This window comes from Elephantulus edwardii, unplaced genomic scaffold (genome assembly GCF_000299155.1).
Source record: "Elephantulus edwardii isolate Elephantulus edwardi_28Jun2011 unplaced genomic scaffold, EleEdw1.0 scaffold00094, whole genome shotgun sequence".
Classification (NCBI taxonomy): domain Eukaryota; kingdom Metazoa; phylum Chordata; class Mammalia; order Macroscelidea; family Macroscelididae; genus Elephantulus; species Elephantulus edwardii.
The window spans coordinates 10,514,056-10,540,454 of NW_006399844.1; the positions used below are offsets into that span (position 1 = coordinate 10,514,056).

Genomic DNA, 26,399 nt, shown 5'->3' on the forward strand with positions numbered 1-26,399 from the left:
TCAGTGAAATTGTTCTGTAGTTTCCACATTCGGTTGGGTCACCTTTCTTTGGGATAGGAACAAATATCGATCTCTCCCAGTCAGTTGGCCAAGTGTATTTATATATATATATGATATATGATATATCATATATATATATATATAAAAGTCACTATGAGTTGCAAGTGACTTGAGGCCACTTAACATCATATAGTATTTATTTTGTGTCTAGGTTCCTTTCACTTAACATAATGTTGGCAGTGTTTTATGTTGTTGCAAGCATTAGAACTTTGTTTCTTTTTATGGCTGATCAGTATACCACTGGAGCTTTTCTGGTCACCTAGTGCTAAGAAACTGCACTGCAATCCTGAAGGCACATTGTTCAAATCAACCAGCTGCTCCCTAGGAAAAGTATGGGCCATCTCCTTCCACGAGATTAACTGTCTCTGAAAACCTGTGGGAGGGTCAGCTATGGATGGGTTAGTTCTGACTTGATGGTACACAACAGCAACAACAATTATTGCATTACCACATTTAGTTTATCCATTTGTCTTTCGATGGGTATTGGGCTGTTTACACTTTTTGTCTATTGTGAGTAATGTGACAATGTATTATGTGACAGTGGATGTTTACCTGTCTCTCTGAGTCCCTGTTTTCAGATCTTTGGTAATATAACCAGGGGTGGAATTTCTGGGTCCCTCTTATCTTTTCTCCATACTTGTTCAATCTGTATGCTGAACACATCATATAGTAAGACTTCTTGAAACTGGACTTCATGAAGAATAATGTGGCATCCAGATTGAAGAAGGCTCATCAACAACTTATGTTATACATATGACACCACCTTACTTGGTGAAAGTGGAGAGGACTTGAAGCACTTACAGCAGAAGATTAAAAACTTAAGCATTATTTTATTTTTACTTTTTTTAAATTTAAATTTATTATTAATTTCAGTAAAATTTACAGAGACTTTGGATTTCCATTCATTCATTGTTGCACTTTTCTCCTCTCCCAACCCTCCCCCCAGTACACTACCCTCTTGGAAAAGTAAAAGAAAAATTCTTTCATTGTTTTACAAACCCTCCCCCAGGTCCACATCACCATGTAGCCTTCGCTCTAGACTCCTATCATGACAAAAATACCTAATCACATATCCCTTTTAAACAGTTTTCTCCCTCATCTGTTTTAATGCAGTATACATCATCGAACCCATCCTTCTCAGTCTCTCCCCAACCCTGAGGTCAGTCCTGTTGCACAACAGTGGCACCATGCAGTATTTGTCCTTTTGTGACTGAGATACTTCACTCAGCATAATGTTCTCCAGAGTCACCCATTTTGAATAATATTGTATGAGTTCCTTGTTTTTCAATGCAGTGTAGTATTCCATTGTGTGAATATACCACAGCTTCTCTATACATTTGTTTGTTGCTGGGCACTTAGGTTGTTTCCAACTCCTTGCTATTGTGAACAAAGCTGCAGTAAACATGGGTGTGCAAAGACTTCAACTTTCAATATGGATTACATTTCAACATCAGGAAAACAGAAGATGTGTTACATTGGGAAAATCTGCTGTCTAGAGCCTCTCCAAAGTTCTAAGGATCAATAATGTTAGTTGAAATACTAAGGTGCACCTACATCAAGCCATAGTCTTTTTAATGACTTCCTGTGCATTAAAAGGTTAGATAGTGAATAAGGATGATAGAATTAATGTGTTTGAGTTGTGATGTTGGAGAAGAGTACTGAATATCCCATCGACTGCCAAGAGAACTAACAAGTACATTTTGGGGAAAGTGAAATCAGAGTGCTACTTGGAGGCAAAGATGATATCACTTTGTCTCACTTACTTTAGGCATATTGTTAGGAGGGACCTGTTTTTGGAAAAGGACATGATGCTTGGAAATGTGGAAGGTCAGCAGAAGAGAAGTAGACTCTCAGCTTGACGGATTGACACAGTAAAAATGGGCTTAAGTATATCAGAGATGATGAAGATAGCACAGGGGAAGGCAAGGCTCATACCTGTTGTTCGTAGAGTTGCTATGAATCATATTCGATGGTACCTAACAATGACTTCATTCATATTCCCAGATACAGAGATTCTCTCTCCTTCAGCCACTGGATCAACATTATCAGAATTTTCTTCAGACTGTTCTTCTCCACTTGTAACATTACTAGCTAAATATGTTTCTCTGGTTACATTTAGTCTTTTGAGATTTGAAAGTCTTTTATTTTACTAGGGACCTAGACAGTAAGCCCTTATTTCATTAATAAAGACCATCCCAATAGAAACTGCTGACTGATACTATCCATTTTGTACTGAGTCCTCTAGCTCCAGCTCAGACGGTGTACTTCATTTTCTTCAAAAGATAATGCCCTGTGCTTTGGGGCCCATAGTCTATATGCTCTGAGAATCACTTGCTATTTGGGGTAGGGAGAAAAAAAAAGAATTTCATTTTCACAAGTGAGGATTTTATTACTCTGGGTAAAATCTTCTGAAGAAATGCCAAATTAAATTTCCAGGCACTGTTTGGAAATGGTTTTGATTTTGTGTTTGGGACTATTTTTGCAAGGTGTTTTATTCTTGCTTCAACTTTCATTGTTTCTTGGGTGCTACTTGCAAATGGTTTCACTGTTTTCTTACCTTCCCCCTTTCTCTCTTACTGTTTTTTAACATTTAGGTTAAAGAAATCACCCGAGATATTAAGCAGTTGGATCATGCCAAGCGCCACCTGACCACCTCCATCACGACGCTGAACCACTTGCACATGTTGGCAGGTGGCGTCGATTCCCTCGAGTAAGCATGGCTGACTCTTGCTGTTGGGTCTCAGGAAATGTGTTGCGTAATGAAAAGAAATGAGTTTATTCACTTCTCAATCAGCAGTCTCACCATCCTGCTCCACTTGCTGCCAATATGTCTCAGGTGTTTAATCACCGTTTTTCGCTCATTTCTGCTGGTGTTCAAACCTATAATGAAGACTTGAATCTTTGAAATGAGGTGGAATTAACTCTGCAAGAGACCCAGAAAGCATGCAAGAAATGACTGCAAGCATATTGTTCCTTTCTGTGGTAGATCTGTGCCAGTAGGGCAGCCAGGCCCTAATCATGCCCCACAACCTAGGCCGAGTTGAGCTTGCCTGTCTGTAGTGGGCTGTTACACTGTCATTGAAGGGAACATATGGAAACAGACACATGATTGATTTCAGCCTATTTTTCCAAGGCTAGCCAGATAGTAGAAAGGTGTGTGACTTATAGAAAGCATAGTGTGACACCTGGAACATTAGAAATGTTATGAAAAGGACAAGATAGTTGCCAAATAATCAGTAATAGAAAGTCTGATGTTACAGTTCATTTCTGTGTTATCTCAAGGTGAGAAGTCCCTCTACCTCAGCCTCATTTTAAGTCCATGTGTACACAGAGCATCTTGACAGAGACTTAGAGACATTTCCAAAGTCTGGGAAGGACGAGCCTTAAAGAAAAGGGAGAAGTGACAAGACTCATCTCTGATCCCTCTCAGGCCCAGCAGGAGCTCCAACGCATTGCTGGTCCGGTCTCCCAGGACTGCCGACCAGGAGATCAGCAGGCCAGTGGGAGACGGGAAGGGCAGGCTCCTCTGACCTTTTCCTCAAGTGCTCAGTCCTTCCTACTGAACAGTGGTTGGAATGAAACTGCTTGGCTTGAACTTGATCCCATCTTTTGAAATGCCTCTTATAGGAAGTCATAAATTATACATTTCATTTAAAAGCCCAACCCTAATGAAAAATCTTGATCTAATAGTTTGTATTTCCTTTCAGTGAATAACTGTTGATTTTACCAGCATCCTTTTATTTAAGCTTCGTTAATTTTAACAGTAGGGAAACCAGATAATCTCTGATACAGAGTTGCATAATCTTCAGAGCTGGGTTAATATACAAATAAGAATAAATGCCCTTTGTTATGCTCTAGAAAGATGTAGTTGATTTGCTTGTGGACCATAATCCTTAGATAAAAACATCCTTAACCTTCTTTTCTGTCAAAAAGCTGGTAATCCTGTACTTTTGTGAGCCACAGTGACCCTAAATGACAGACAAGAACTGCCCCATAGGGTTTCCTAGACTCTCATTTATATGGCAGCAAATTGCCAAATCTTTTCTCCCACAGAGAGCCTGGTGGGTTTGAACTACTGACTTTTTGGTTTAATGTCTGAGCACTTAGCCACTGTACCACCAGAACATCCAGTTCTGAACAACAGATAATAAAGCCATTTCTGAACAACAGATAATAAAGCCATGGTCTTTTTAGAATCCCTTCCTTCACCTACTGAGACTTCACCAATGTCATTCTTTAGACTCCACATAACACGTAACTTGTCCTTCTAACTTAAAATTTCTCATTAGTATTGAGTATGTACCTCTGTCCCTTACTTAGTAATAGTCACCTTGAGTGAGGATATGGGCCCTGTCTGCTTTTCCTGCTCCAGTGCCCAGCCCTGAGCATAGTCAGAGCTGAGAGTGCATGTACACCGCATTCTGTGTCATCATTGCTCTGCTGCAACTCTCAATTACTTATTTCTTTGCAGGGCCATGACCAGGCGAAGACAGTATGGAGAAGTTGCTAATCTTCTCCAGGGTGTGATGAATGTTCTCGAACACTTCCACAAGTATATGGGAATCCCACAGATCCGGCAGCTCTCTGAAAGGTAAAATGTCATTGAAGAAAATTATTTCCCATAAGAAAAATAATCATGTTAGAAAGTGCTTGAACACTCACTATATTCATTATAGAATCTTAGCATGGGAAAGAAGCTTAAATGTCATCTAACTATCTGATGCAATACTCTGTATTAATACTACATATGTCTTCTGCAGTACTTGTGCTTAAATCTTTTCCATGGAGCTGCTGGGGTATTTGAACAGCCAGAGAGACACTGTTTGGGGTAGCAACATAACCCCTATGGGCTCTGCCACCAGAACTCCCTGTAGACAGTCTACATTTGTAAGGGAAACTGTCCTAGTTACCTAGTGTTGCATAGCAAACCATCATAAGCCTCAATGGCTTTAAACATCAATTATTTTCTCAGGTAATTTGGGCTGGAGCAGGAGAACAGCTGGCTTCTGCTCTGTGCAGTGGCCTCTGGAATGGCTCAGAAGGGGCTGGAAGCTGCCTTTTTGGAATGCCTTACTCTTGCAGCTGCTGGCTGGTTAGTGCTCATTGTCAGCAGGTAGCTCGCTGGGACTGTGGGCTGGGTCCTGGGTTGTTCTCCATGGGCTATGGAGGTGAAGGGGCTCAGAAGAACCAGTACTTAGAAGTCACACAGCTTCACTCCTATTGCATTTACAAGGCTTTCAAGTTTCAAGTGAGAAAATCTTGAACCTTCATACAGCCGTCAGTGTGGCTAGGCTGCTTAGCTTCAGTGGGTCCCAGAACCACAGCTATCTTTCTGGTTAGTTGACTGTCATTGCTTAGATGTTCTTGTAATTGGAAGCCACAACATAATTTTTTAAAAAATGAACTAATAAGGGAAAAAATAAGACTAACATAAGAAACATCATTTGATTATCACTCGCCCTATTTTTGCAAAAATAGAATTCAAGATAAATTGAGTCATGCTATGTAATATTGGCTGTTAGTTATGTCTAAAACTGTATTAGCTATCAGTCAGATTGGGTTTGTATAAGTAATGATGTTAGGGAAGTTATGTTTTGTTAATGTATTACTTTTATATATAGAACTGTATATCACTATAGGTTAAGATGTTAATTATGATATTTAAACTCTTAATAGTTTAATTTTTTAAAATCTCTTTTACTCTATTTTATAAATCTGTTAATTTCTGAGGAAATTTAAGAAGCTTTTATATGTTGTTGTTGTTATGTACTGTCGAGTCACTTGTGACTCGTAGGGACCCTGTGTACAACAGCTCTGAAGCCTGCCCTGTCCTGAACCAGTCTAACTCTGACACACCGACTCCCATTGCCCTAGTTACTGTATCTATCCATCTCATAAAAATCCAAAAGGCAGTCAGTATGTCTTTTTTTGTTATTTTTGACAGTGAACACATTAGTAAATTAACAAAAAACCCCCTCAAATGTGAGTCTGAAAACATCTTTGTTTCATTTTTGTTCAGAATAATAGTTTGCGTATAGAATTCTGCTTTTAAAATTTATTCCATTAGCACTGTAGAGGTCTGGCATTCATCATTGCTTGTTAAAAATCTGAGGTCAATATGACTCTTATTCCTTTCTGAGATAATCTATTTTTGATTGGTTTTGCTTTGCCCTGAACTATATGCAGTTTGAACAAGGAGTGAAAAACAAGGAGTCAAGTCTTTTTTCAGTTGCATTGCTTTATGCTTATTGTATTTTTAATTTGAAGACTCATGAATGACTTCAAACTTGAAAAAAAACACAACCATTGCCGGGTTGTTGTTGCTATATACCATCGAATTGGAACTGACTCATCGCTGACCCTCCGGCAGGTTTAATTGAACAGATGGCCCATCCTTCTTCCATGGAGCAGCTGGTAGATTCGATCCACATGTCTTTGGGATTGCAGTGCAGCTTTTTCCCACTAGGCCGCCAGAGCTGCTTAGTTTACACAGCAAACTATATACTCCCTATAGAGTTTCCAAAGCTTTTCATCTTTACAGAAACAGACCATGAAGATCTTTCTTTTGAGGAAGGGTTGGTGAGTTTGAACTACCCACCTTTTAGTCAGCAAACTCATTGTGTCACCACCAAAGTCCTGAGAAGTTACTCTTTCCATGACATAGTCCCTATGCTTTGTTCTCTCTTCTTTCTAGACTTCATGTTACATGAGTAAATATTGGAACTTCTAGATAGACTGCTATATTTCTTAATTTTCCCTCTTTCCCCTTTTGGGCTGATTTCTGAGCAAATTTCTCTGTTTAGTCTTCTTGTTTTAATTTAGTCTATGATTGTGCTTGTTCTGCTACTTGGCCCAGCTGTTGGGTTTTTATTTTAGCAATGCAATTTTTTAATTAGCAGAACCACAGTCGGAATAATATCCTCTTAAATCTCTCTATTTTTATTTTAAAGGTTGAGTTACGTTTTATTTCCTTTGTTGTAAGATCTGTAGATAAGTTTAGTGACTCTTTTTTTAAAATTTATTTTTTAAAATTTTATAGTGATTTATTTACAAAGTTTGAACACATTGTTTTTCACAAAAGATCCTTCCCATTTCCTTCACCCCACCCACCCATTGAATTGTGCAACCATATGTTTAACACCCTACCCCCTCATCTTCACCTTTTTATTTCTAACCTCCCCCACCCTTTGTATTCTCATACTCATTCTACAGTAATGGTTTTATACAGTATTTGTCCTTGTTTGACTGAGTTAGTTCACTCAGCATAATACTCTGCAGCCCCTCCCAAGTTAGGTAGTAATTTACAAAATCATTGCTCCTGTGTGCTGCATAGTATTCCATTGTGTGAATGTACCACAACTTCTCAATCCATTTGTTTGTGGTTGGACATCTGGGCCATTTCCATGTTCTTGCGATGGTGAATAATGCTGCCATGAACGTTGGTGTACAAGTTTCCATTAGAGCATCAGTTCTTGTTTTCTTGGGGTATGTTACAAACACTGGAATAGCTGGGTCATACGGAAATCCTATGATCAGCTTTTTGAGGAAGTGCCAAACTGCCTTCCAGAGTGGTTATACCATTGTACAATCTCACTAACAATGTAAAAGAGTTTCTATCTCGCCACCTCCTCTCCAACATTTATTACTTGCTGTCCTGTTAAATTTTGCCACTGCTACTGGACTAAGATGGCATCTTATTATGGTTTTGATTTGCATCTCTCTTATTGACAGTAATTTGGACCATTTCTTCATATGTCTATTGGCCATTTGAGTATCTTCCTCTGTAAAAATTCTTTCCATGTCTTTTGCCCATTTTGTAATTGGGTTATCAGTCTTTTTCTTGTGGAGGCCCAGGAGTATTCTATAAACTTTCATTATGAGACTCTTGTCTGAGATGGTATTGCCAAATATTTTATCCCAGTCGGTAGATTTTAGTGACCCTTGATCTTTCTTAGCTGCCATCAAGTTCACCTCAACTCTTGGCAAAATATCCTATAACAGAGTGAAGCATTGTCAAGTGCTGTGCCTCCCTTAGAACCATGAGCGTGTTTAGGTCCATCTCCCTGAACGTATCCCATGCTCTCGCTGACCCTCTGCCTCATCAAGCAGGAGGCCCACTTCTAGCAGCTGATGGATCATTAGATGTCAGGTCCAAAGCAAGCCAGCTGGACAGTGCTCTGATGTAATCTCTAAGCCTTTCCTCCTCATCTGTCTTAGTCTGGAAGCTGTGCTGAATCCTGTCCACAATGGGTGACCCTGCGGGTGTTTAACACCTCAGTGGCACAGCTTCCAGCATCAGAGAAACACACAAACCACAGTATAACTAACTGACAGACAGGTACTAGTTCTTGATGTCAGCCATCCTCAAATATTCAGTGATTCTCAGTTGTAAGTTCCTTTTCCTATCTGAGATTAGAGCTCTGTTAGCTTGATCATAAGTGACCTTTTACTGCTCCCACTAGTAGGGAGAGGCAGTATGGGCATGTGTGTACTGCGTGGGCACACATACTGCAGAAAGCTCCTCTGAAGTGAGGAGACACCAGAGCTGGAGGTCCTGCCAGGTATGTGTGTGCCAGTGACTGTCTTCTGGACTTGGAGGCTCCCTGGTTCCCCAGGATGCTGTCAGTCCCTCTGACCGCTGTTTAGAGCCACGGGCCTCCACTTACTACCTTTTGTTGCCTGCCACCTGACCTCTGTGGGAAAGGCCTGAGGGTGGCAGACACCAGGAGGGGCCAAGGCGAAACCACTGGTGTGACATATTGGGCTCCTGCAATCAGCACCACCAAGTCAGTGCATCTGCATGTGCCACCTTGCCCGCTCTTACTAGAGAAGCTCATGTAAGCAGTACTTTCTTCTTCACTCCTGTCCTGTTCAGGGCTCTTCAGTTTGTAGTCATTACTACTTTTTTTGTCTGGGTCTGGATTTTTGTTTAAAATCTTTCCACTCTGTCTAAAGTTCTGGGGCAGGAAGGGGAGGTGGCAGCATGTGGTCAGTACGCCATCTTACACTGGAAATGCCATAGGGCTGTGAAGGAATGTCCTGCGAAGGATGGGAGCTTGGCAGAGGGCTGGGGAAATCGCCACCCTTTCCCTCATCCTTCCTAAGCCCTTCACACTTAGAGCTGGCTGATCGCCATATCAGACAGAGGTGGTGAAATAGCCAAGGAAGCAGGCAGACAGGCTGTTCGGAGCGGCAAGAAAGGAGGAGGCATGGAGGCTGAGGGAAGGCAGGCTTTCTGTCAGTGGGTGGGGAAGGAAAGTGGAGGGCACTATTGTCTCCCCTGTCAGGACGACCTGTGATTGAGCTGTTTCCCCACTCACTTCGCCCCTTCATGGGACACTGTGCACCTTTACCGAAGCCTCAAAGAAATGAAACATGCACTTTTCTGATCTCAAGCAGTTCATTTTTGTGTGGAGAAGAGGGACATTAGTGAAAGATTTAATGAGGCCTACGTACAATAAAACTACACTGTCAAAGTGCTAGCGAGATCTCAGAAGAAGAACTGATCTCCCTTCAGGAGCTTAGGAGAGGGCCACAGAAGAGTTCAATTTAAATGGGATCTTAAAAGCAAGAACTGGAGCTTACAACCCAGACAAGAAGAGAGATCATCAGAGCACTTTGGGAGGCAAAAAGAGATAAGTAGAGGGGTCAGATTTCACATGCTATGCTTAATAGAGATATCGTCATTATTTTTTTATTTTTTTTAAATTTTTATTGTATTATTTTTACGTGTACCGTCAAATCAGATCTGACTGGTACAGGAGGATTGCCCCCTCCTTCTCCAGCAGAGCATCTGGTGGATTTGAACCATGTACCTCTGGGATTGCAGTGCCGTGTCTTGCCACTAGGCCACCAGAGCTCCCTCTCGTCATTATTTTTTTGAGCAAGGAAAGATTTAATCAGACTCGTGTCTTATAAAAGACTAGGAAATATAGGTATAAGAGACTGTAGAGTAAAACTGGCCTAGATTTGAAGTCATAATCTCATCCCAGCAACAGGCATGAGGCCCAGGAGCAGGTAAGAGGTGGATTTGAAAGTTGATTACCGTTTGGCTGGGTGGGGTGGGCACTGATGAGGAAAGGAATATGGCAAAACCAAATTTAATTGCTAGAAACCAATTGAGGGACAAAAAAGGCAGTGAACTCTGTTAGGATTCTTGGTTTTTTAACATTTCTTCCCCACAGCATAAGGTAATTTTTTAAGTGTGAAGAAATTCTGTGGTATTCTCTGTTATGACATTCCCCTTGTTGCTGTTATGTGCCATTGAATCAAGTACATCTTAAAGAAACTGTGAACAACAGCCCTGAACCCTGCCCTATCCCAGGCCAGTCTCACCATCTCTGACACACCTGACCCCATTGCCACAGTCATTGTATCAATCCAGCTCATCTCCTGCACTGTCCCTCCACCCTTCCGAGCATGTTGTCCTCCTCTAAGGCATGGTTCCTCTGGGCCATGTGCCCAAAGTACAGGAGATGGAGTTTCAGAGTCCTTACTTCCAAGATGCTCCAGTGTTCACTGTTACTGCATAAGGGTGCTGCAAACAAAGGAGAATTTACATTTTGTTTCACAACCTCTATTTGCCAAAGTTTTGTGTTGGTTACTGTAGAATATGTCCCATTAAGTGACACTAAAAAGGATACAAGAAGAAAACCCTTGCTGTCAGTGCTTGACTGCGATCATTTTTTTAAGAGGTACTAAAATTTGAGGAAAGTACAGACTTCTTTTTTTAGTATCATTTCTGGTGAATTTTCCTCCCTTATGTTTACATAGCAATGGCAGAACCATCTGGAAGTGATAGAAATAGCTGTTTGTTTTGGGGGGAAGGGGGGAAGCTGGCGAGTTACGCCCTATGCATTGCTTTACTTTTTCTAATTTAATCGCTTGCTGTCTATAAATTGTAGAAATCATGACAACAGTTATTTTTGAATATCTGGGTCTGCACATTTAAAGGATGAAATTCATGAGCTTTGATTTGAATGTAGCTCACTCTTTCAGCTGCCCTTCTGGAAAATGCATAAATGTTTAATGGAGCATTGAAGGAAATATTTTTTCATTCTTTAATATCATCTTTATATTTCAAAGCCTCCTTCTGGCTTGAGCATATCCATGAAAACAACCGTTTCTAGTAATTAGTCAGCATTCCCCAGGGAAGAATGGAAGAATTCCTGAAGCCTCTTGAAAACTGTAAAACTTTTGTGCTACACTGCTATTTTTCAGGGCCGCATTTCACCTCTTATATGTGAGAGATTCTTGGCGAGTTGGGTGACCACAGGGTCCAGTGTAAAGCAGCTGTACTTGGGAATGGAGAGACCTGACCAGCTGAGCGTCTTTAACAGATTTTTTTCAAGGTCTCCAGTTCAGTTTCTGAAGTAAATGGGTTCTATTCAGTGATCTCCTAAGCATTCCACTGTGTTGCTCTGGGAGTCCAGGTTAAGAGCCTCCCTGTTGGGAATTGTAGCCATTGACTAACCCATGCATTTGGTCCAGCACAGCCCTCCCCGGCTGGCACACAGCTCAACCTATTTTCTTTATGACTTTCGCTCACAGGGCAATGGAAGTGCCTGAATTACTTTATGCACCGATGTCTAAATCATTTGCATGATTTCCTGTGCCTCTGTTACCAGCTCTTGGGAACTTATGTTGCATGAAATAAACCAATCACAAAAGGACAAATAATGTATGAAACCACTAGTATCAAAAGCTAAAGAAAGGTGTACATCCAGGTAGAATTATTCTTGCATAGTTACCAGGGATGAGAAGGGAGAGAGAGGGAGTGAAAATTAGTAATTTAATAATAAACACTTATTAAGATGAGTGAAGAGAAAGTAAGTGTTAAGGGTATGATCAGACATTGTGGGTAATGTGATTATATTAGAAAACACAATGGAGATGAATGGAAGAAAATCCAATAGGGTTTGTAAACCTTCAGTTGGAATTGACTCATAGCTCACCTTCTAGTGGGTTTTCAGAGGCTATAAATGGCACGGGAGGAGATGGCCCACCTTTGGCTGGCAGCACAACTTCCTATAGGACACCACACATCCAAAACCCAAAACCCCTGTGGATCAATTTAACTTGAATCATGAGTCAGAATGGACTTGTCAGCAGTGGGCCCAGTTTTTGGGTTTTGTATGCTTTCTTTGTTACAGACTGATTTTATAAGGATGACTAGAAAATCTTGATGATTCAGCTGATGTAAATGCTTACTGATCAAGTTGACCTCCCTCTTTACACATTTTATCACAAGAAAAGGAAGTAAACTGAACAAGAGAGGCCAAAGTTGTACATCTTTCTAACATTCTGTTTAGGCAATTGATTGCAAAATCTTTTATTCATATCTTACCCTAAAAATGCATGGGATTGTGGTTTGTGTTTAGAGATACTATATCTATTAGTTGATATTTCATCTGAGTTTACTTCAAAAACTAAACTTGGAAACCTTTATGCACAGATACCCATTCTTTGTTTCCAGCATTAATTATACATCAGACTTGTGAAGATGGATGTTGTTGCCAGAGCTAGTGTTAGATGATGCATGTTGCAGAATAATTCACTCTAGAGGGGACACTGAAGGCCATCCTGCACAAGTGTCCGTCCTCACCCTCATGTTTCACAGATAGAAAACTAGCCCATGTTACATACATAGGTCAATAATGGCACAACAAAGTCTATTATATCTCAGTAAGTAGCTTTGAAAATGCAAGGCAAGGGGTCTACAAATCACAGTCACTGATTCTGTAGTTCTCTAGAGGTGCTAATCATCCCTATTAAGGACTCTGGTGCTCTTTTTAACTTTCTCAATTTCAGAGCCAAGGAAGAATATGAAATTAGGGAGTAATCAGGACAGGTGAGTGATAGGACAGAGCTGGGACTGTTGGGTGTCACTGAGATGCTGAGGAGCCCTGAGAATAGAACCATGTGAGTGCCTCTGACCAGGAGTAGCATTTTACAGAAAGGAATTACCCATAAGGCTGAGGAGAGGACTGCGCTGTCTTTGTGCTTCCAAGAGGAGGATCAGCACAGAGCGACTGACTCTCTGGGAAGCTCTGTCTTGTAGCCTGGCCCAAGGGAAGTCTCTGTGTCTGCTATGTTATGTGGAAGTCACGGCTGCTACAAGGTACAGCTCCTGTCAAGAGTTTACACTGGAAGAATGTTTCCCACTGGCTGCTGGGTAACTAGATCCTGGTGACTAATCCAGCAATAGCAGCATCAGAAATTTCTGGCCTCCTTAAAAACTCACGAAAGAAGATATGACCAGTGGCTGCAAACCCACCTTTGAGAGTGGTTTTGGTTTTGAAAATAGTGGAAAAACCCTGGAAAGTCTCAGGAATAAGGCATAATCAGGACTATGGCACAGGAAAGCACTGTTTCAGGTCTTGCCTATCCCTGCATTTAAAAAATCCCGCAGGTTGCCAGGCACTGCCTCCATCTGAGCCAAAGAAACTGTGGTTTTGAGCCTTTCACTTTTAGAAACTTAGTTAATTCTAAAGTAACAGGGCGGAGACCAAGAAAGGAAGCACACTGTTTTATGGTGCTTTTAGCTAAGATAAAGTAGGTGCTTTGGGCTCAGGGCAGTCTGAGTGAGGGCTGAGAGCCCTGGGTGCCTGGGCCAAGGAACCCCCATATCCTAGCAATGGCGGCTCGTGTGACTGGCTGCAGGGGGCCCAAGGAGCAGTTTCTTTTCCATCCTTGCTGTTTCTCCTCTTTCACTCTAGCTATCAAATGGTTTTTGAGTGGTAAGAAATTATACTGCAATCCCAAAGGTACAAAGTTCAAATCCACTTGCTGCTGGACAAGCGATTAACTGCCTCTGAAAACCCACTGGAGGGTCAGCTCTGGGTCAGTTCAACTTGATGGCATACAACAACAGCAAGTGTACATACATAGGAAGGTCTGGTGGCTTCGTGAGGAATTTCACTGCCAATTAAAAAGACTGTGGTTTAAATTCACCAACTGCTCATCTGCAGAAAGATGGGCAGTCTCCTCCCATGTGATTTATAGCCTTTGAAAACCCCCAGGAGGATCAACTATGAGTCGGTTCTGATACATAACAACCACAGTATAAATACAAACATAAGCCACGGTGTTAAATCCTGTCCTCCCTTTTCTTAACTAGTTTCCATTTGTAACTCGTTGTTCAGATTCACCATCTTTTGAGAGAATGAAATCTTCATTCTGGTTGCCTCACTCAGAATTAGCAGTTCATTTTATCATTTGTATCTTTTTCTCTTTTGCTTCAGAAGACATTCTTTTTATAACATTTGTTTTAGCTTGGTAGTTCTGGCTATTTATATTGATATTTATTTCTGGGTTGGAAAAAGAAAATCTTGAAACAATATGGACCCCTCTTCTCATTCTGTACTCAAAGGAGTGGGCCAGCTGTGACATCTTGGCCCCCCCCCCCCCACGATTTGGATGTTATAATACAGCATTTCCCCACTGTATGACTACCTTCCAGTTGAATTTTATAAACATGAATGTGTATTACTCACAATAGGTGAGGAGAAGCTTAGAAGAATTTTGGGAATAGAGTACCTCTCCTGAGAGTAAGTCAGGTACCTGGGTCTTGGTCATCAGCCTGGTCCTAGGACATGGCCTTTCTTTTCTAGACATGCTTTCTGCCTTCCTGGAGGACCAGGCAGGCCTGGCACCTATGACTGTGCATAATCACTGACAGATGTCTTCTCTTTTCCTGACAGAGTAAAGGCTGCCCAGACTGAGTTAGGACAGCAGATCTTAGCCGATTTTGAAGAAGCCTTTCCATCCCAGGGTACTAAGGTATTGTGCATTTCCCCACCTGTCTTTATGTATAATCACTGTTCTTGCCAGATTCTGATTTGCTGAAGTGACTGTAAAGGAATGCTGGTGGCACAGTGGGTAATGTGCTCGGCAGCTAACAAAAAGATTAGCCTTTATATCCTGCCAGCCTCTCTGTGGGAGAAAAAGGTGGACCTGCTTCTGTAAGCTTCCAGCCTGGGAGACCTTGTGGGCCATATGGGCTCTGTCTTCACAGTCCCTGTGAATCTCTCAGTCAAGTCACCAGCGGTGAACGTGGTCTGGGAGCTTAGAGTAACTATTCATTTATCATTCCAAAAGTGATTGCTGCCCACTGCAAAGCCTGCCTGCTCGAGATGCAGCTAATGAGACCAGCCTTGATTTTCACTATCCCAGAAGCAGTATCAGTTCTTCATCTTTGTGCTTTGAGCATCAAAAAGCGAGGCTGTTTTGGTTTAATCTAATGTCTGTCTAACCTAATATCTTGCCTGCCCTGTAAATTCCTTTTTCCGCATGGCTGTGTTAAGAAAATAAAATTTTAAAAAACCAACACTTGAAGCCACAATATTTTTTAGGATCGTTACATAACTTATTGGTCTCAGCTTTGTGAGAAGACAACAGGGAGGGGCGTCCCCAGGCTTATGTAACTCTCAGAGTGACTCGGTTAGAAGCCTCACTTTCACGGGCAGAACCCTGTCCTGTGGAGTTTCTGCCCTTTCACTGTCTTTGGGAGCGAATCTGTTTGTGTTGTGTCTGCAAAGCACACAGTATTTCTCCTGTGAGGTATTGGTTACACGTCTTGTGTAACAGCTTTCCCTCACTTGGCTGTCACCGAGCTTGGGGAACTGCTTTTAGTTCTCCTTCAAATTGTAGCAGATGAAATCTTAATGCTTTGCATGTGTCAGGGGAGAGAAGAACCTGCAGAAACTTTCCCCCTCCACCCCTTGTTCGAGCTATTTCAAGAAAAAGAACTGTCGAAGGGAGAAGCAAACAGAAGCACACATAGGGAGAAAGTCTCATCCCTGCACTTGGTGGGCAGAGGTGGGGGAGATAGGCTCATTTAGGAGCCAGGGAAGGTTTCCTGGATCTGGTCTATAATTCAATAACTGGAAATATACTAATCATTTTTCTTTGTGTAAAGAAAGAAGCTAAGGAAGTAGGTGGGAGTGGCCGTCCTAGCTTTTGTAGATCACTTTCTTTCTATAAGTCTGTTCCTGATTTGTAAGATTTTCAGATGCCGTGGTTGGCCTCTAGTAATCAGATATTTTTTTTTTAAAAAAACATCTTTGAGTATTTCATATTTTGTTCTCATTTGGTAGAACTGCTGGAATTGGCTGCTGGAAAGTCATTATTTCTATTTACTACATAAGGAAAATGGAGAACAGAAAAGTAAAAAGAGATTGTTAGAATATTCATTCCTAAATACTACACTCCTTTTCAGCCCAGATCTGCTTTACTTACTCTGCTGCCCCATTCCCGTTTCAAGACACTTCAGAAAGCTGTGGATGAAACCAGCTTATTTAGAAGAAACAAACCATGACCTACTTTATCTTCTTCCCAAATTCCACCAGCCAGATGAGGTTAAAATGGTTTTCTTTAAGAGCTTTCCTCTGGCTCTGTGACTTAGTGTTTTTTTGAAAAGATTCTCTTTTTTCCTTCTTAGAGGTAATTGACTTTTCTGAAAAGGTCTTGTGTTAGTATTCCAGTTTCACAAAAGGAAATGAAGACATTAAAACCGAAACGACCCACAGTAACCTCTTAAGCCTTTTTTAAATGAAAAGATCTGAACCCACTGACTTTGGCTCCTGCTTATCCTCTATCGTATCAAACACTTTCATCCAGGGGCAAGAGCTGAGCACAGCATAACAGCCACTCAGCATAGAGCAAGTCAGCATTTTTCAGCATTTTAGGTCTCGGTCAACTTAGCTAACACTTACGAAACCCTTGAGCTTCAGTTTATTTGAACAGAGTCAACTCCCCCCAAAATCACAAAAGTTTGGAAGAATCTTATTCATCATCTAGTTTAAGTTCATTAAAAAGAGTAGTTTCTTTTTCAGATTTTGTTGTTTACAACCACACTACACGGCTTTGAGTCAGTTCAACAATTGATGCATCAGCTCAGCTCCGCAGTGGCCTTCTGCTCCCGTTTTCAATCCAATAGGCCAGTGTACCGCAGTGTTTTTCCTTTGGCTGTCTCGGGCCAGCTGACTATCAGTAAAACAAATCTGGTGGCTTGGAGCCTGCTTTTTTATTTTAAAGGTCACACATTGTTTGACACAAATATCAGCTTAAGGCCAGGAAAGCTAGAAGTTGGATCAGGGGAAAGAAGAGGGAGAATGAGACCACTGTCATTGTGACATTCAGAGCCTTTCAACAAAGTGCTCTTGGTTTTGGTATTCAGAAGGTACAGTGTTCACTGTGTGATCCTTGTTGGCCCCATTCATGTTAGCTGCTGAGAGACTGGCTTACTTAACTGGTTCATTCATTGAGGAACAAATAAAATATTCACCCACATCAGAAAGGATGCATGTCAGAGGAGTGGGAGTGATAGTGACAAAAAAGAGAAAGAAGAGGCAGCCACTGAAGGAGGCCAGGGGATTTCAAGGTGGCTTCTGACTTTTGAACTGGTGCATGTTGTTTGTTTTACCAGAGACCTGGAGGACCCAGCAATGTCCTAAGAGATGCATGTCTGGTTGCAAATATTTTGGATCCCAGAATTAAACAGGAGATCATAAAAAAGTTTATTAAGCAGCATCTGTCAGAGTATCTAGTACTTTTTCAAGAAAACCAAGATGTAAGTATTAACTGAATGAGATCAGCTATTTTATTTGCATTTTTCTAGACAGTTAATGCTTTTAATCCTACCAGTTTCCATTTTAGTGGTCTTACTGTCTTACTATGTTGATTGTTGAACCCTGATTCCTTTCGGGGGTGGTACTGACCACATTCACTGGTTCTTAACCATTTTAAGGTCATTGGTCTTTCAGGGAACTCAGCTGGCCTGTTGTTGTTGGGTGCCATTGAGTCATGGGAACTGACCCATAGCTGTCCTTCCAGTGGGTTTTCAGAGGCAGTAAATTACGTGGGAAGAGATTGCCCATCCTTCTGTGGAGCAACTGGTGGATTCAAACCACGTGCCTTTGGGATTATAGTACAGCCTCTTACCACTAGTCCACTAGGGCTTTCTACAACTACAGTTGACCCAGTGGGTAAGAAACTGTGCTGCTAACCCAAAGATGGCATCTCTCTGTGGGTTCGAATTTATCAGTGAGTGACTCCTCAGGAGAGAGATGAACAGTTTCCTCCCATGTGGTTTGCAGCCCCTGAAAACCTACGGAAGTGTCACTATGAGTTGATTCTGACTCAAGGGCAATGAATTTGAGGTTTTGGTCTTTTAGAGAAATGAATGAGAACTACGCTCTTCTCCTAAAAAAATACACCTATACCTAAAACTCTTTATACAGTTTCAAGAACTTTACTGACCCTTGAAGCACATAGCCTCTGAATCAGAGTCTTGAAAATAGTAAGAAATAGAGAGGTTGCTTGTTCCTTGGTCGTGCGTCTTTGTTTGCTTCCTTAAGTTGTTTTTAAGCACTAAGGTAGTTTTTGTTCTCTGCCTTGATAAGGTTGCCTGGTTGGACAAAATTGACAGACGCTACGCCTGGATAAAACGCCAGCTTGTGGATTATGAGGAGAAGTACGGCCGTATGTTTCCACGGGAGTGGTACATGACCGAAAGGATCGCTGTGGAATTTTGCCATGTCACAAGGTAGATTCTAATTTTTACTGGCTCTGATAATAATTTTAAAGTCAATTCCTAGTCTCTGGTGGTTCCGTGTTGTCTTGTGGATTGAGTACAATTCTATAACACTACCAAATGACTGATACCACTCCCATTTCCAATTCCAGCCCATCCTCTGTTCCTTTCTATGTTCAAGACTTTCCTTTGGTGTAATCTTTGTCTCGAACAGCTTTCCCTCCCTGCTTCATTAATTTAAGACTCATCAACCAGATTTGCCTATGGTAATCCATCTCTCCACATTTCCCCTACATTTGTGTTACCTCTATCAGTATGTAGTGCATCTACCCTTGTTGTTGTTGTACACTGTAGAGTTGATACTGTCCCAGAGCTGACCTTCTGGCGGGTTTTCAGAGACAGTTAATTGCATGGGAGGAGATTGCCTGTGCTTCTTCCGCGGAGCAGCTGGTGGCCTCAAACAATGTGTCTTTGGGATTGCAGCACAGCTTCTTGCCACGAGGCCACCAGAGCTCCTGTATCTACCCTTCATGGGTTTATTTTTCTGAGTTGTTAGATAGATATCCCTGTTCACAAGGGACAAGGATAATATCTCATAACATGGTAGATGTTCAGGAAATACACAAGTGTATCTAACTCTAGGGTAGATGGTTTTTGGTTTTTTTTTTTACAAAAAAATTTATTTTTTTAATTAATTTCAATGAACATCTACAGAGATTTTGGAATTCCATTCTTACATTGTTGCACTTTTCTCCCCGCCCCCCCCCCCCAAATTCGCTCCTCTCCTTGAAAAGCAAAAGAAAAATTCCTTCATTGGTATACAATCCCCACACACACCCCCACCCCCATCCCAATAGGGTAGATGGTTTAACTCTACTTTAAACCAAAAAAATCCCATATCTAAGCCAACCGCCTTTGCATAATTTATACTAACCATCATTCTGAAGGCCATAGAGTACAGTCATGCTGCATTCTTGAAATGCATTTTAGGGTAAGATACCTTATGGCATATTGGTTAAGAAACACATTTGATGTCACAAATATAGATATCTCTGTGTGTGTGTGTGTGTGTGTGTGTGTGTGTGTATAAATATGAACAACAAAACATAGACCTGTCCAATAACTTTTAAATGTACATTTGGTTACATTAGTCAGATTCTTTGTTTTATGTTCCCATCCTCATTAGTCCTACCTATGTGTTTCACCACCATTAACCTTTACCCTCTACCCTTTAAAGTCCTCTGTGCTTTACCATTACTGTGTCATTTCAGTCCAATCCAGGTAATTCTCCAGATAGATATTGTTTATTGAGCTAAAAAAATTTTGTAAGATGATTTTATGGGGTAGCTTCAACTCAAGATTCAAAAGTTATTTCTAAACTATAGATTTGGGGAATTTATCCATTCTCAGTATGTCCACCAAAGTCTGGTTTACAGACATAGATACCCTTTTAGTATTGATTCAAATCCGTTCTGGTTGTCACTCACTAAGTTTTGCTCAACAAAGGAGTGAATTCCTGGAGAGACTGTCAACCCGTTCTCTTTAGCCAACAGACCAACAAGCTTGCAAACTAACTCTGTGAAAAGTGAAGCCCGCAGGAGGCTGGAAGTGTCCAAAGCCAACAAGATCTCCTACGTGTCAGTGTCTGCTATAGTGTCTCAGCTAATGGCAGCACGTTGCCAAGCTTTTATTGTTAGCATTTTGGCTAAAATCCCACAGATACATAATTCTCAAATAAACTTCGAAGCTCTTTGTTTGCCTTTGGCATTTATTTGTGTGGGAAGATGATGATAGCTTTGTACTTACAACGACACATGTGCTTGTCTCCTGAGAATTTGCATTCTGAATCAGAGCACTTAGGTGACTTGCTCATAAGCTTTCCAGGCAGGACCCATGCAGACGCATGTCACTTTGCACATGGAAATTTGAGCCTCATGTGTATTTCAGTGCTTCAGTTCTAGTTGAAGAGATGATTATTGAATTTCCTGATGAACTTATAAAGAATATCTACTTTTTATAAAGCCCTTAATAAGTATTTCACAATCATTAACATATTGTTGACAGGTTTAAGAGTCTGAAAATAGTTGTAATACCATGTAAGCTAAAATTTATAATTTTTTTTTACTGATGTGTAATTTCACCTCAGTTTTTAAATTTAAATTTTAGATTTCTCATCCCCAGATGTTAACTAAGTTGGTAACAGAGCTCAGAGTTTGAAATGACCATATGTGCTTCTTTTCTCTGAATATGAGTTAAAACCATTTTCTTTGTCTTATGTTGAATGAATGATTAGTTTTTGACAATACTCTTATCTGTTTCAAAGGACAGAACTTGCCAAGATTATGCGTACCAGAGCTAAAGAAATCGAGGTGAAATTGCTTCTCTTTGCCATTCAGAGAACCACTAATTTTGAGGGGTTTCTTGCAAAACGCTTTTCCGGCTGCACCCTAACAGATGGAACCCTGGTAAGAACTCCCTATGGGAGGCTTGAGCATAAAATCAACTGGTTAAGTGTGGGGACTTCTCTTGAACCTTTTATGGTATGATAGGTGATTCCATCCAGAGGCTCAAGGTCTAAATCCCCCATTTCAAGAATTTTTCTGAACTGATTTGAAAAAGAATTAGAGTAATTTGTGCAGGTGTATTGCTTGTCTTTAATGGAGTGCTTGGACTCAAAGAATGTCCTAACGTCATTTTGCTGAAGTATTGGCTCCATTGTAAACTTAGTGAGTTATAGAGGCCTCGCTTATCCAGCCACAAATACTTTTTCTTTATTAGCTCTCTGGTGGGTTTGCTAACTTTAAAATCTTCTAGCTTCTTTAATTCTGCCACTTCTCCCAGGCCTCTTTTGCTTCTAATTTTCAGGCCCTGAAAATTAACATTCAGTATTCTAAGCACTGGCTGGCAATGGCTGCTGTTTTCAAGGATTTTTCCTTAAAGGTTGCTGTTTAGAAAGGTAGCAGATTGTCCATGGCCTCTTCTACAAGGCGGACTAGGCGTTGGGGAACGGATTCACTTAAGCCCTGCTGTGGGAGATAATGGAGGTCATGCATCTAATATTAATGGTAGAGGATTGTCAACAGTTTCTCAGGGATTCACTCCTTCATGTCTACTAGGGCACACATGGGGTCATCACACTGACCCTGGGGCCTGTCATCACTCAGCCCTGCCTTGAGAGTTGCCAGACCTTTTTCACCCACAGCCTGAAAACCCCAATGGCAAGGATCCTGATGGACTAGTGATGGCCTCTGGCCATGGCCTCAAGATAAAACAATGAGAAGGGGCCAGCCAGAGGTTGGCCTGATCCCCATTCTAGCCCCTGGGTTCCCCACCGGAACAGTTACTACTACTTGGCACCTCCTGATAATACTTTGATCCTAAGATATGCTTTTTTGTAAAGATCTGTTTTGGCCACTGTTTTGTTTCAAGATAACACAATAAACTATAAAACGAATCAAGTTATAGTGTGATAACCTTTTAATGTGTGTCAGATTTCATAGAAAATCTGAATTCTTTGAGAAGTTACAAGACAGATGAGAAGTCAACTAAGGAAGCAGACCGACTAGAGCCCCTTTCTTTTTCACCCCATAATCCAGCCCCTTTCCTAACAACTTCACTCTAACACTTAGAATCTTCTAAGCCCTTGGTAAGGAGCCCTGCTGGTTCGAGGCTAAGTGCTCAGCTGCTAACTAGAAAGTTTGACTCCACTAGCCACTCGGAAGCAAAAAGATGGGGCTGTCTGCTTCTGCCAAAATTTATAGCCTTGACAATGCTGCAGAACATTTCTAATCCATCCTGTAGGGCTGCTGGAGTCAGAATGGACTCAGAAATAGTGGTCCTTAGTTAGCTAGCCATCTTGGTAAGGTTATACCTAGATGGTATAAATTTACCTGCAAACCTGAAGGTTGGCTGTTCTAACCCACCAAGAGTACCATGGAAGAAAAGACCTGTTACTCAGTTTACATTAGGATTAGAGCTAAGAAACCCCTGTGTAGCAGTTCTGCTCTGTAACACAACTTGTCTGAGACTCCCTAAGCCCTTGGTGACACTTTATGTGAAGTAGTGAGGATGTGCCCAATGGGGACTGTCACTCAGCTGAAAGACACACCCGCAGCCCCGCTGCTCTTAATTGGTTTGTGTGACTCATTGTCTGTGCTGACTTTAAGGAGATGAGACTTTAACATCTGATAGAACTTTACACTGAAAAGGAGTTTGTTTTGTTAACTGCACTAGCCCCAGCAAGTACAGTGTCCGGTGCTGTAACTGTTACTTGAGGAAGTGAGCTGCCAGTGCTTGTTGCCAATAGCCTAAACTTCTGACCCTTTAAGGAGGGATTTAAAGTAGTTGTAAATTAAAATGCCTTGAAATGAAAAGCAAATGTCTGGATGTGATTTCACTATACATACAAGCATTATTAGCGACGTGATGATTAGATTCAAGGTGAACAAGCTTTCTGCTGAAAGCAGAGTAGATCAGGATCATTCTTTTACAGACATAACTGGTTTGCTGCATTTGGCAAATTTTTATTATATTTTGAAAAAAATGAAAATAGTTTCCCCATTTTGTACAGCTACATTTCCCCTCCTCTGGGCCATTGCCCAAGTTACCTTTCTAAATAAAATTTTTCTTTGACTCATAGGGATCATTTTAATATGCATTTATGCTGGCTAAGTTTTAAAGATTATATTATAAATGGAGAAGCGAGGATGTTTACCCATGCAGTTTGAGCTGAAAAGTGTTTGCAAAAAGGCTCATCACATATGAAAGCCCACATGGTGTCTCGCTCTGTGTCTTCTTCAGTCTCGCTTCTTTGTGCCCTTACCTTCTCATCTTTATTTTAAAGTAATTGTTGACCAGATGGTCTCAGATAGATAATTTTGAAAGGAGCATGGCACTCACTGGTGAAATTCTTTTCTTTGTGAGCCACTCTAAAAGTGACCTCAGGGGTGAATTTTGATTTGGGATATAAAGGACACCCCAGAGTAGCGGTCTCAGGAAGTCTTTTTACTTGTGCAGTCTTTGGAAAAAAAAAAAAATTAGGTCCCAAAATATTTGCTCTTAGGTTTTTCCATATTAATTTTGTGGTTTTGGTCTTGATCCATTTTGATCTGTTTTTGATGCATTGTGATCCGTTTTTGTGTATGGTGTGAATCATGTTTTGATTTCTCTGCATGTGAAAATCTGGTTTTCCAATACCATTTGTTGAAGGGACTATTCCTTCCCTATTGAATAGATTTCGCTCCCTTGAAAATCAATTGATCAGATATGTTTAGATTTATTTTGTGTTCTTAGCTCTGTTCTATTAGTTTATGCGTCTGTTGTTTAGTCTACGCATTTTATACTAATATATTTTGAAGTCAGGAAGTGTGAAATCTTCTACTTGGTGTTCGTTTTCAAAACTACTTGGTTTGTTTCAGGTCTGTTGTCTTTCTAGATAAAATTGAAGATTAGGAGTTTTTTTCACATAAAGAATTCTGTTGGAATTTTTCGTTGGGATAGTGCTTATCTGTAGATTGCTTTGGCTATAGGAAGTTTTTAATCTATGAACATAGAACATCTTCCATCTTTAGATCTTCTTTACTCCTCCTTTTCATAATTTTCATTAAGTCTTCCACATCCTGGTATAAATCTTTTTTCCTATGTGTTTTATTCACTGAGATGCTATTGTGAATGGAGTTACTTTCTTATTCTCCTTTTTAGATTTCTCATTGCTATTGTACAGAAACCCAACTTATTCTTTTATGTTAATCTTATATCCTTTAATTTTTCTGAATCCTTCAATTCTAGAAATGTTTTAGTAGATTCTTTGGGATTTTCTCCAGATAGCATTATACCATCTGCAAATACGGGTTTCTCTTCCTTTCCATTTCAGATTACTGTGATCTATTTTAGAGTTGTCAGTGACGATAGCCAGGCATCATTTAGGTCTTCTGATCTCAGCATCATGAAAGTTGAGGTCCCAGTGATCCATTTGTCTTTTGGCCTAGTTGTGTCGGGACATTGTTGCCCCTGTTCTCGCTATCTTTTTTTTTTTCCCACAGGGAGTACCTTAAATGGCTATTGGCAAGGGTTTTTCTAAAACCCAGTCAATACCAAAATGGAATGCAAATTTTGTCCTTGTCCATTTTTTATTGAATTATTGCCCTTCTTACTATTGAGTTGTAGAGTTGTTTATATTTTCTGTAGCTATCTATCTAGATCCATAAAAATATGGTTTGCAAACAGTTTCTTTTATTCTGATTATCTTTTCACTTCCTTATATCCATTGACACACAGACGATTTTTATTTTCATGAAGTCAGACTTTCTGTTTTTTTCTCCTTTGTTTGCTTGTGTTTTGCTGTGATATCCAAGAAACTTGTCTCATCTGAAACCAAGAAGATTTACCTGTTTTCTTCTAAGAGTCTTATACTTTTAACTTTTAGGTTTAGATAATGATTCTTTTTTTTTTAAAGTTAATTTTTGTACAAAATAGAATTCTTAGGCTGGGTTCTAAGGAAACAAAACCAGAGAATTATGTACACATATATACTATGTGTGTATATATACATAGGAATATTTGTATGTGTGTGTGCATATACATATGTGTGTATATTTGTTGTTGTTATGTACTGTTGAGGATTGAGTTGGAACTGTCTCATAGATGACATTCCAGTGGGTTTTCAGAGAGAGTAATTGCAGAAGAGGAGATCATCTTATCTTTCTCTTGTGGAATAGCTGGTGAATTTGAATCACGTGCCTTTGAGTTGGCAGCACAACTTAAGCCACCAGAACTCCCTATGACACCCACTTCCACATATATACACAAATTTCTCTCTGTATGTGCATATGCATATTTGTGTATATCTATATACATATCTGTATGTCGCTCTATATCTCTATCTCTACCCATCTTTCTGTCTATCTAGCCGCATACATGCACACACACACAGAGAAATTTATCACAAGGATATGACTTTTGACTCATAGAGTCTGATAAGTCCCAGATTGGTAAGCCTCTGAGTCAGACCTCAGAAGAGAGGCTTCTCCTTATGTCGTGTGACTGTAAAAGCTGACAAATCCTAGTCACTGTATGATATAGACTATTGGTTTAAGACTAAGAATTAAATGTGACAAGGTAGCACTGGATCCAGATTTAAGAAAAACAAGAAAACTTTGTTAGATTTCCATATTTATTCAATGTAGACCACACCTCTCATGCAACTCCCTTTCAGCTTATTGGTTGGTCAAGGCATAGAGCATAAAAATAAGTGATTCTATGAGATAGCTTGGAGAAAAGGATTACATTCCATCCGATCTCATCAAGAGAATGACTTACTCACTCTATAGCAGCCAAACCAGAGTATCAGTCATTGGTAGCCAAACTGACACACAACCTTACTCATCACAGTATATAAATGATATTTATATAAATATAAAAATGTAAGTATATAAATATCATTTATATACTATGATGAGTAAAAAGTATTCTACTTTTCTTCATCTGTCATATCTTAAATGCCTTTCCATTGACTGCAAAATACTTCATTATATGTATGGTCCTTAATTCCCCTAACCGTTCTTTTCTTGTTGGATCCTTATAGGTCTTTGACATCCTGAACTTTTATAAATAAGGCTGAAATGAACATCTTCATATACAAATCTTTGTTCATATTTAATTTTTCAGTTAGAAGTGGAATTACTGTGCTAAAGGAAAGAAGCATTTTCACTGTGCAGTATAGCCTCTATTTTAAAGTGCTTCCTGGATCCTCATTGGATCTTTTAAATACAGTAGCTTGACATCTTTCAGCTCTGAGTCTTGATGG

The 26,399-nt window shown here is 40.3% G+C and overlaps 1 protein-coding gene across 1 annotated transcript in view; it reads left to right on the top strand.

Annotated features, from left to right (window-relative positions):
- The window catches only part of VPS53 (vacuolar protein sorting 53 homolog (S. cerevisiae)), a 172,429-nt gene that overhangs the window by 52,204 nt on the left and 93,826 nt on the right, over positions 1-26,399 (top strand). Inside the window, exons 6-11 of the mRNA XM_006891010.1 lie at positions 2,655-2,770; positions 4,532-4,651; positions 14,763-14,841; positions 17,489-17,632; positions 18,465-18,607; positions 20,919-21,060. Coding sequence (XP_006891072.1) covers positions 2,655-2,770; positions 4,532-4,651; positions 14,763-14,841; positions 17,489-17,632; positions 18,465-18,607; positions 20,919-21,060 — 744 coding nt within the window. The remainder of the gene's footprint in view (positions 1-2,654; positions 2,771-4,531; positions 4,652-14,762; positions 14,842-17,488; positions 17,633-18,464; positions 18,608-20,918; positions 21,061-26,399) is intronic.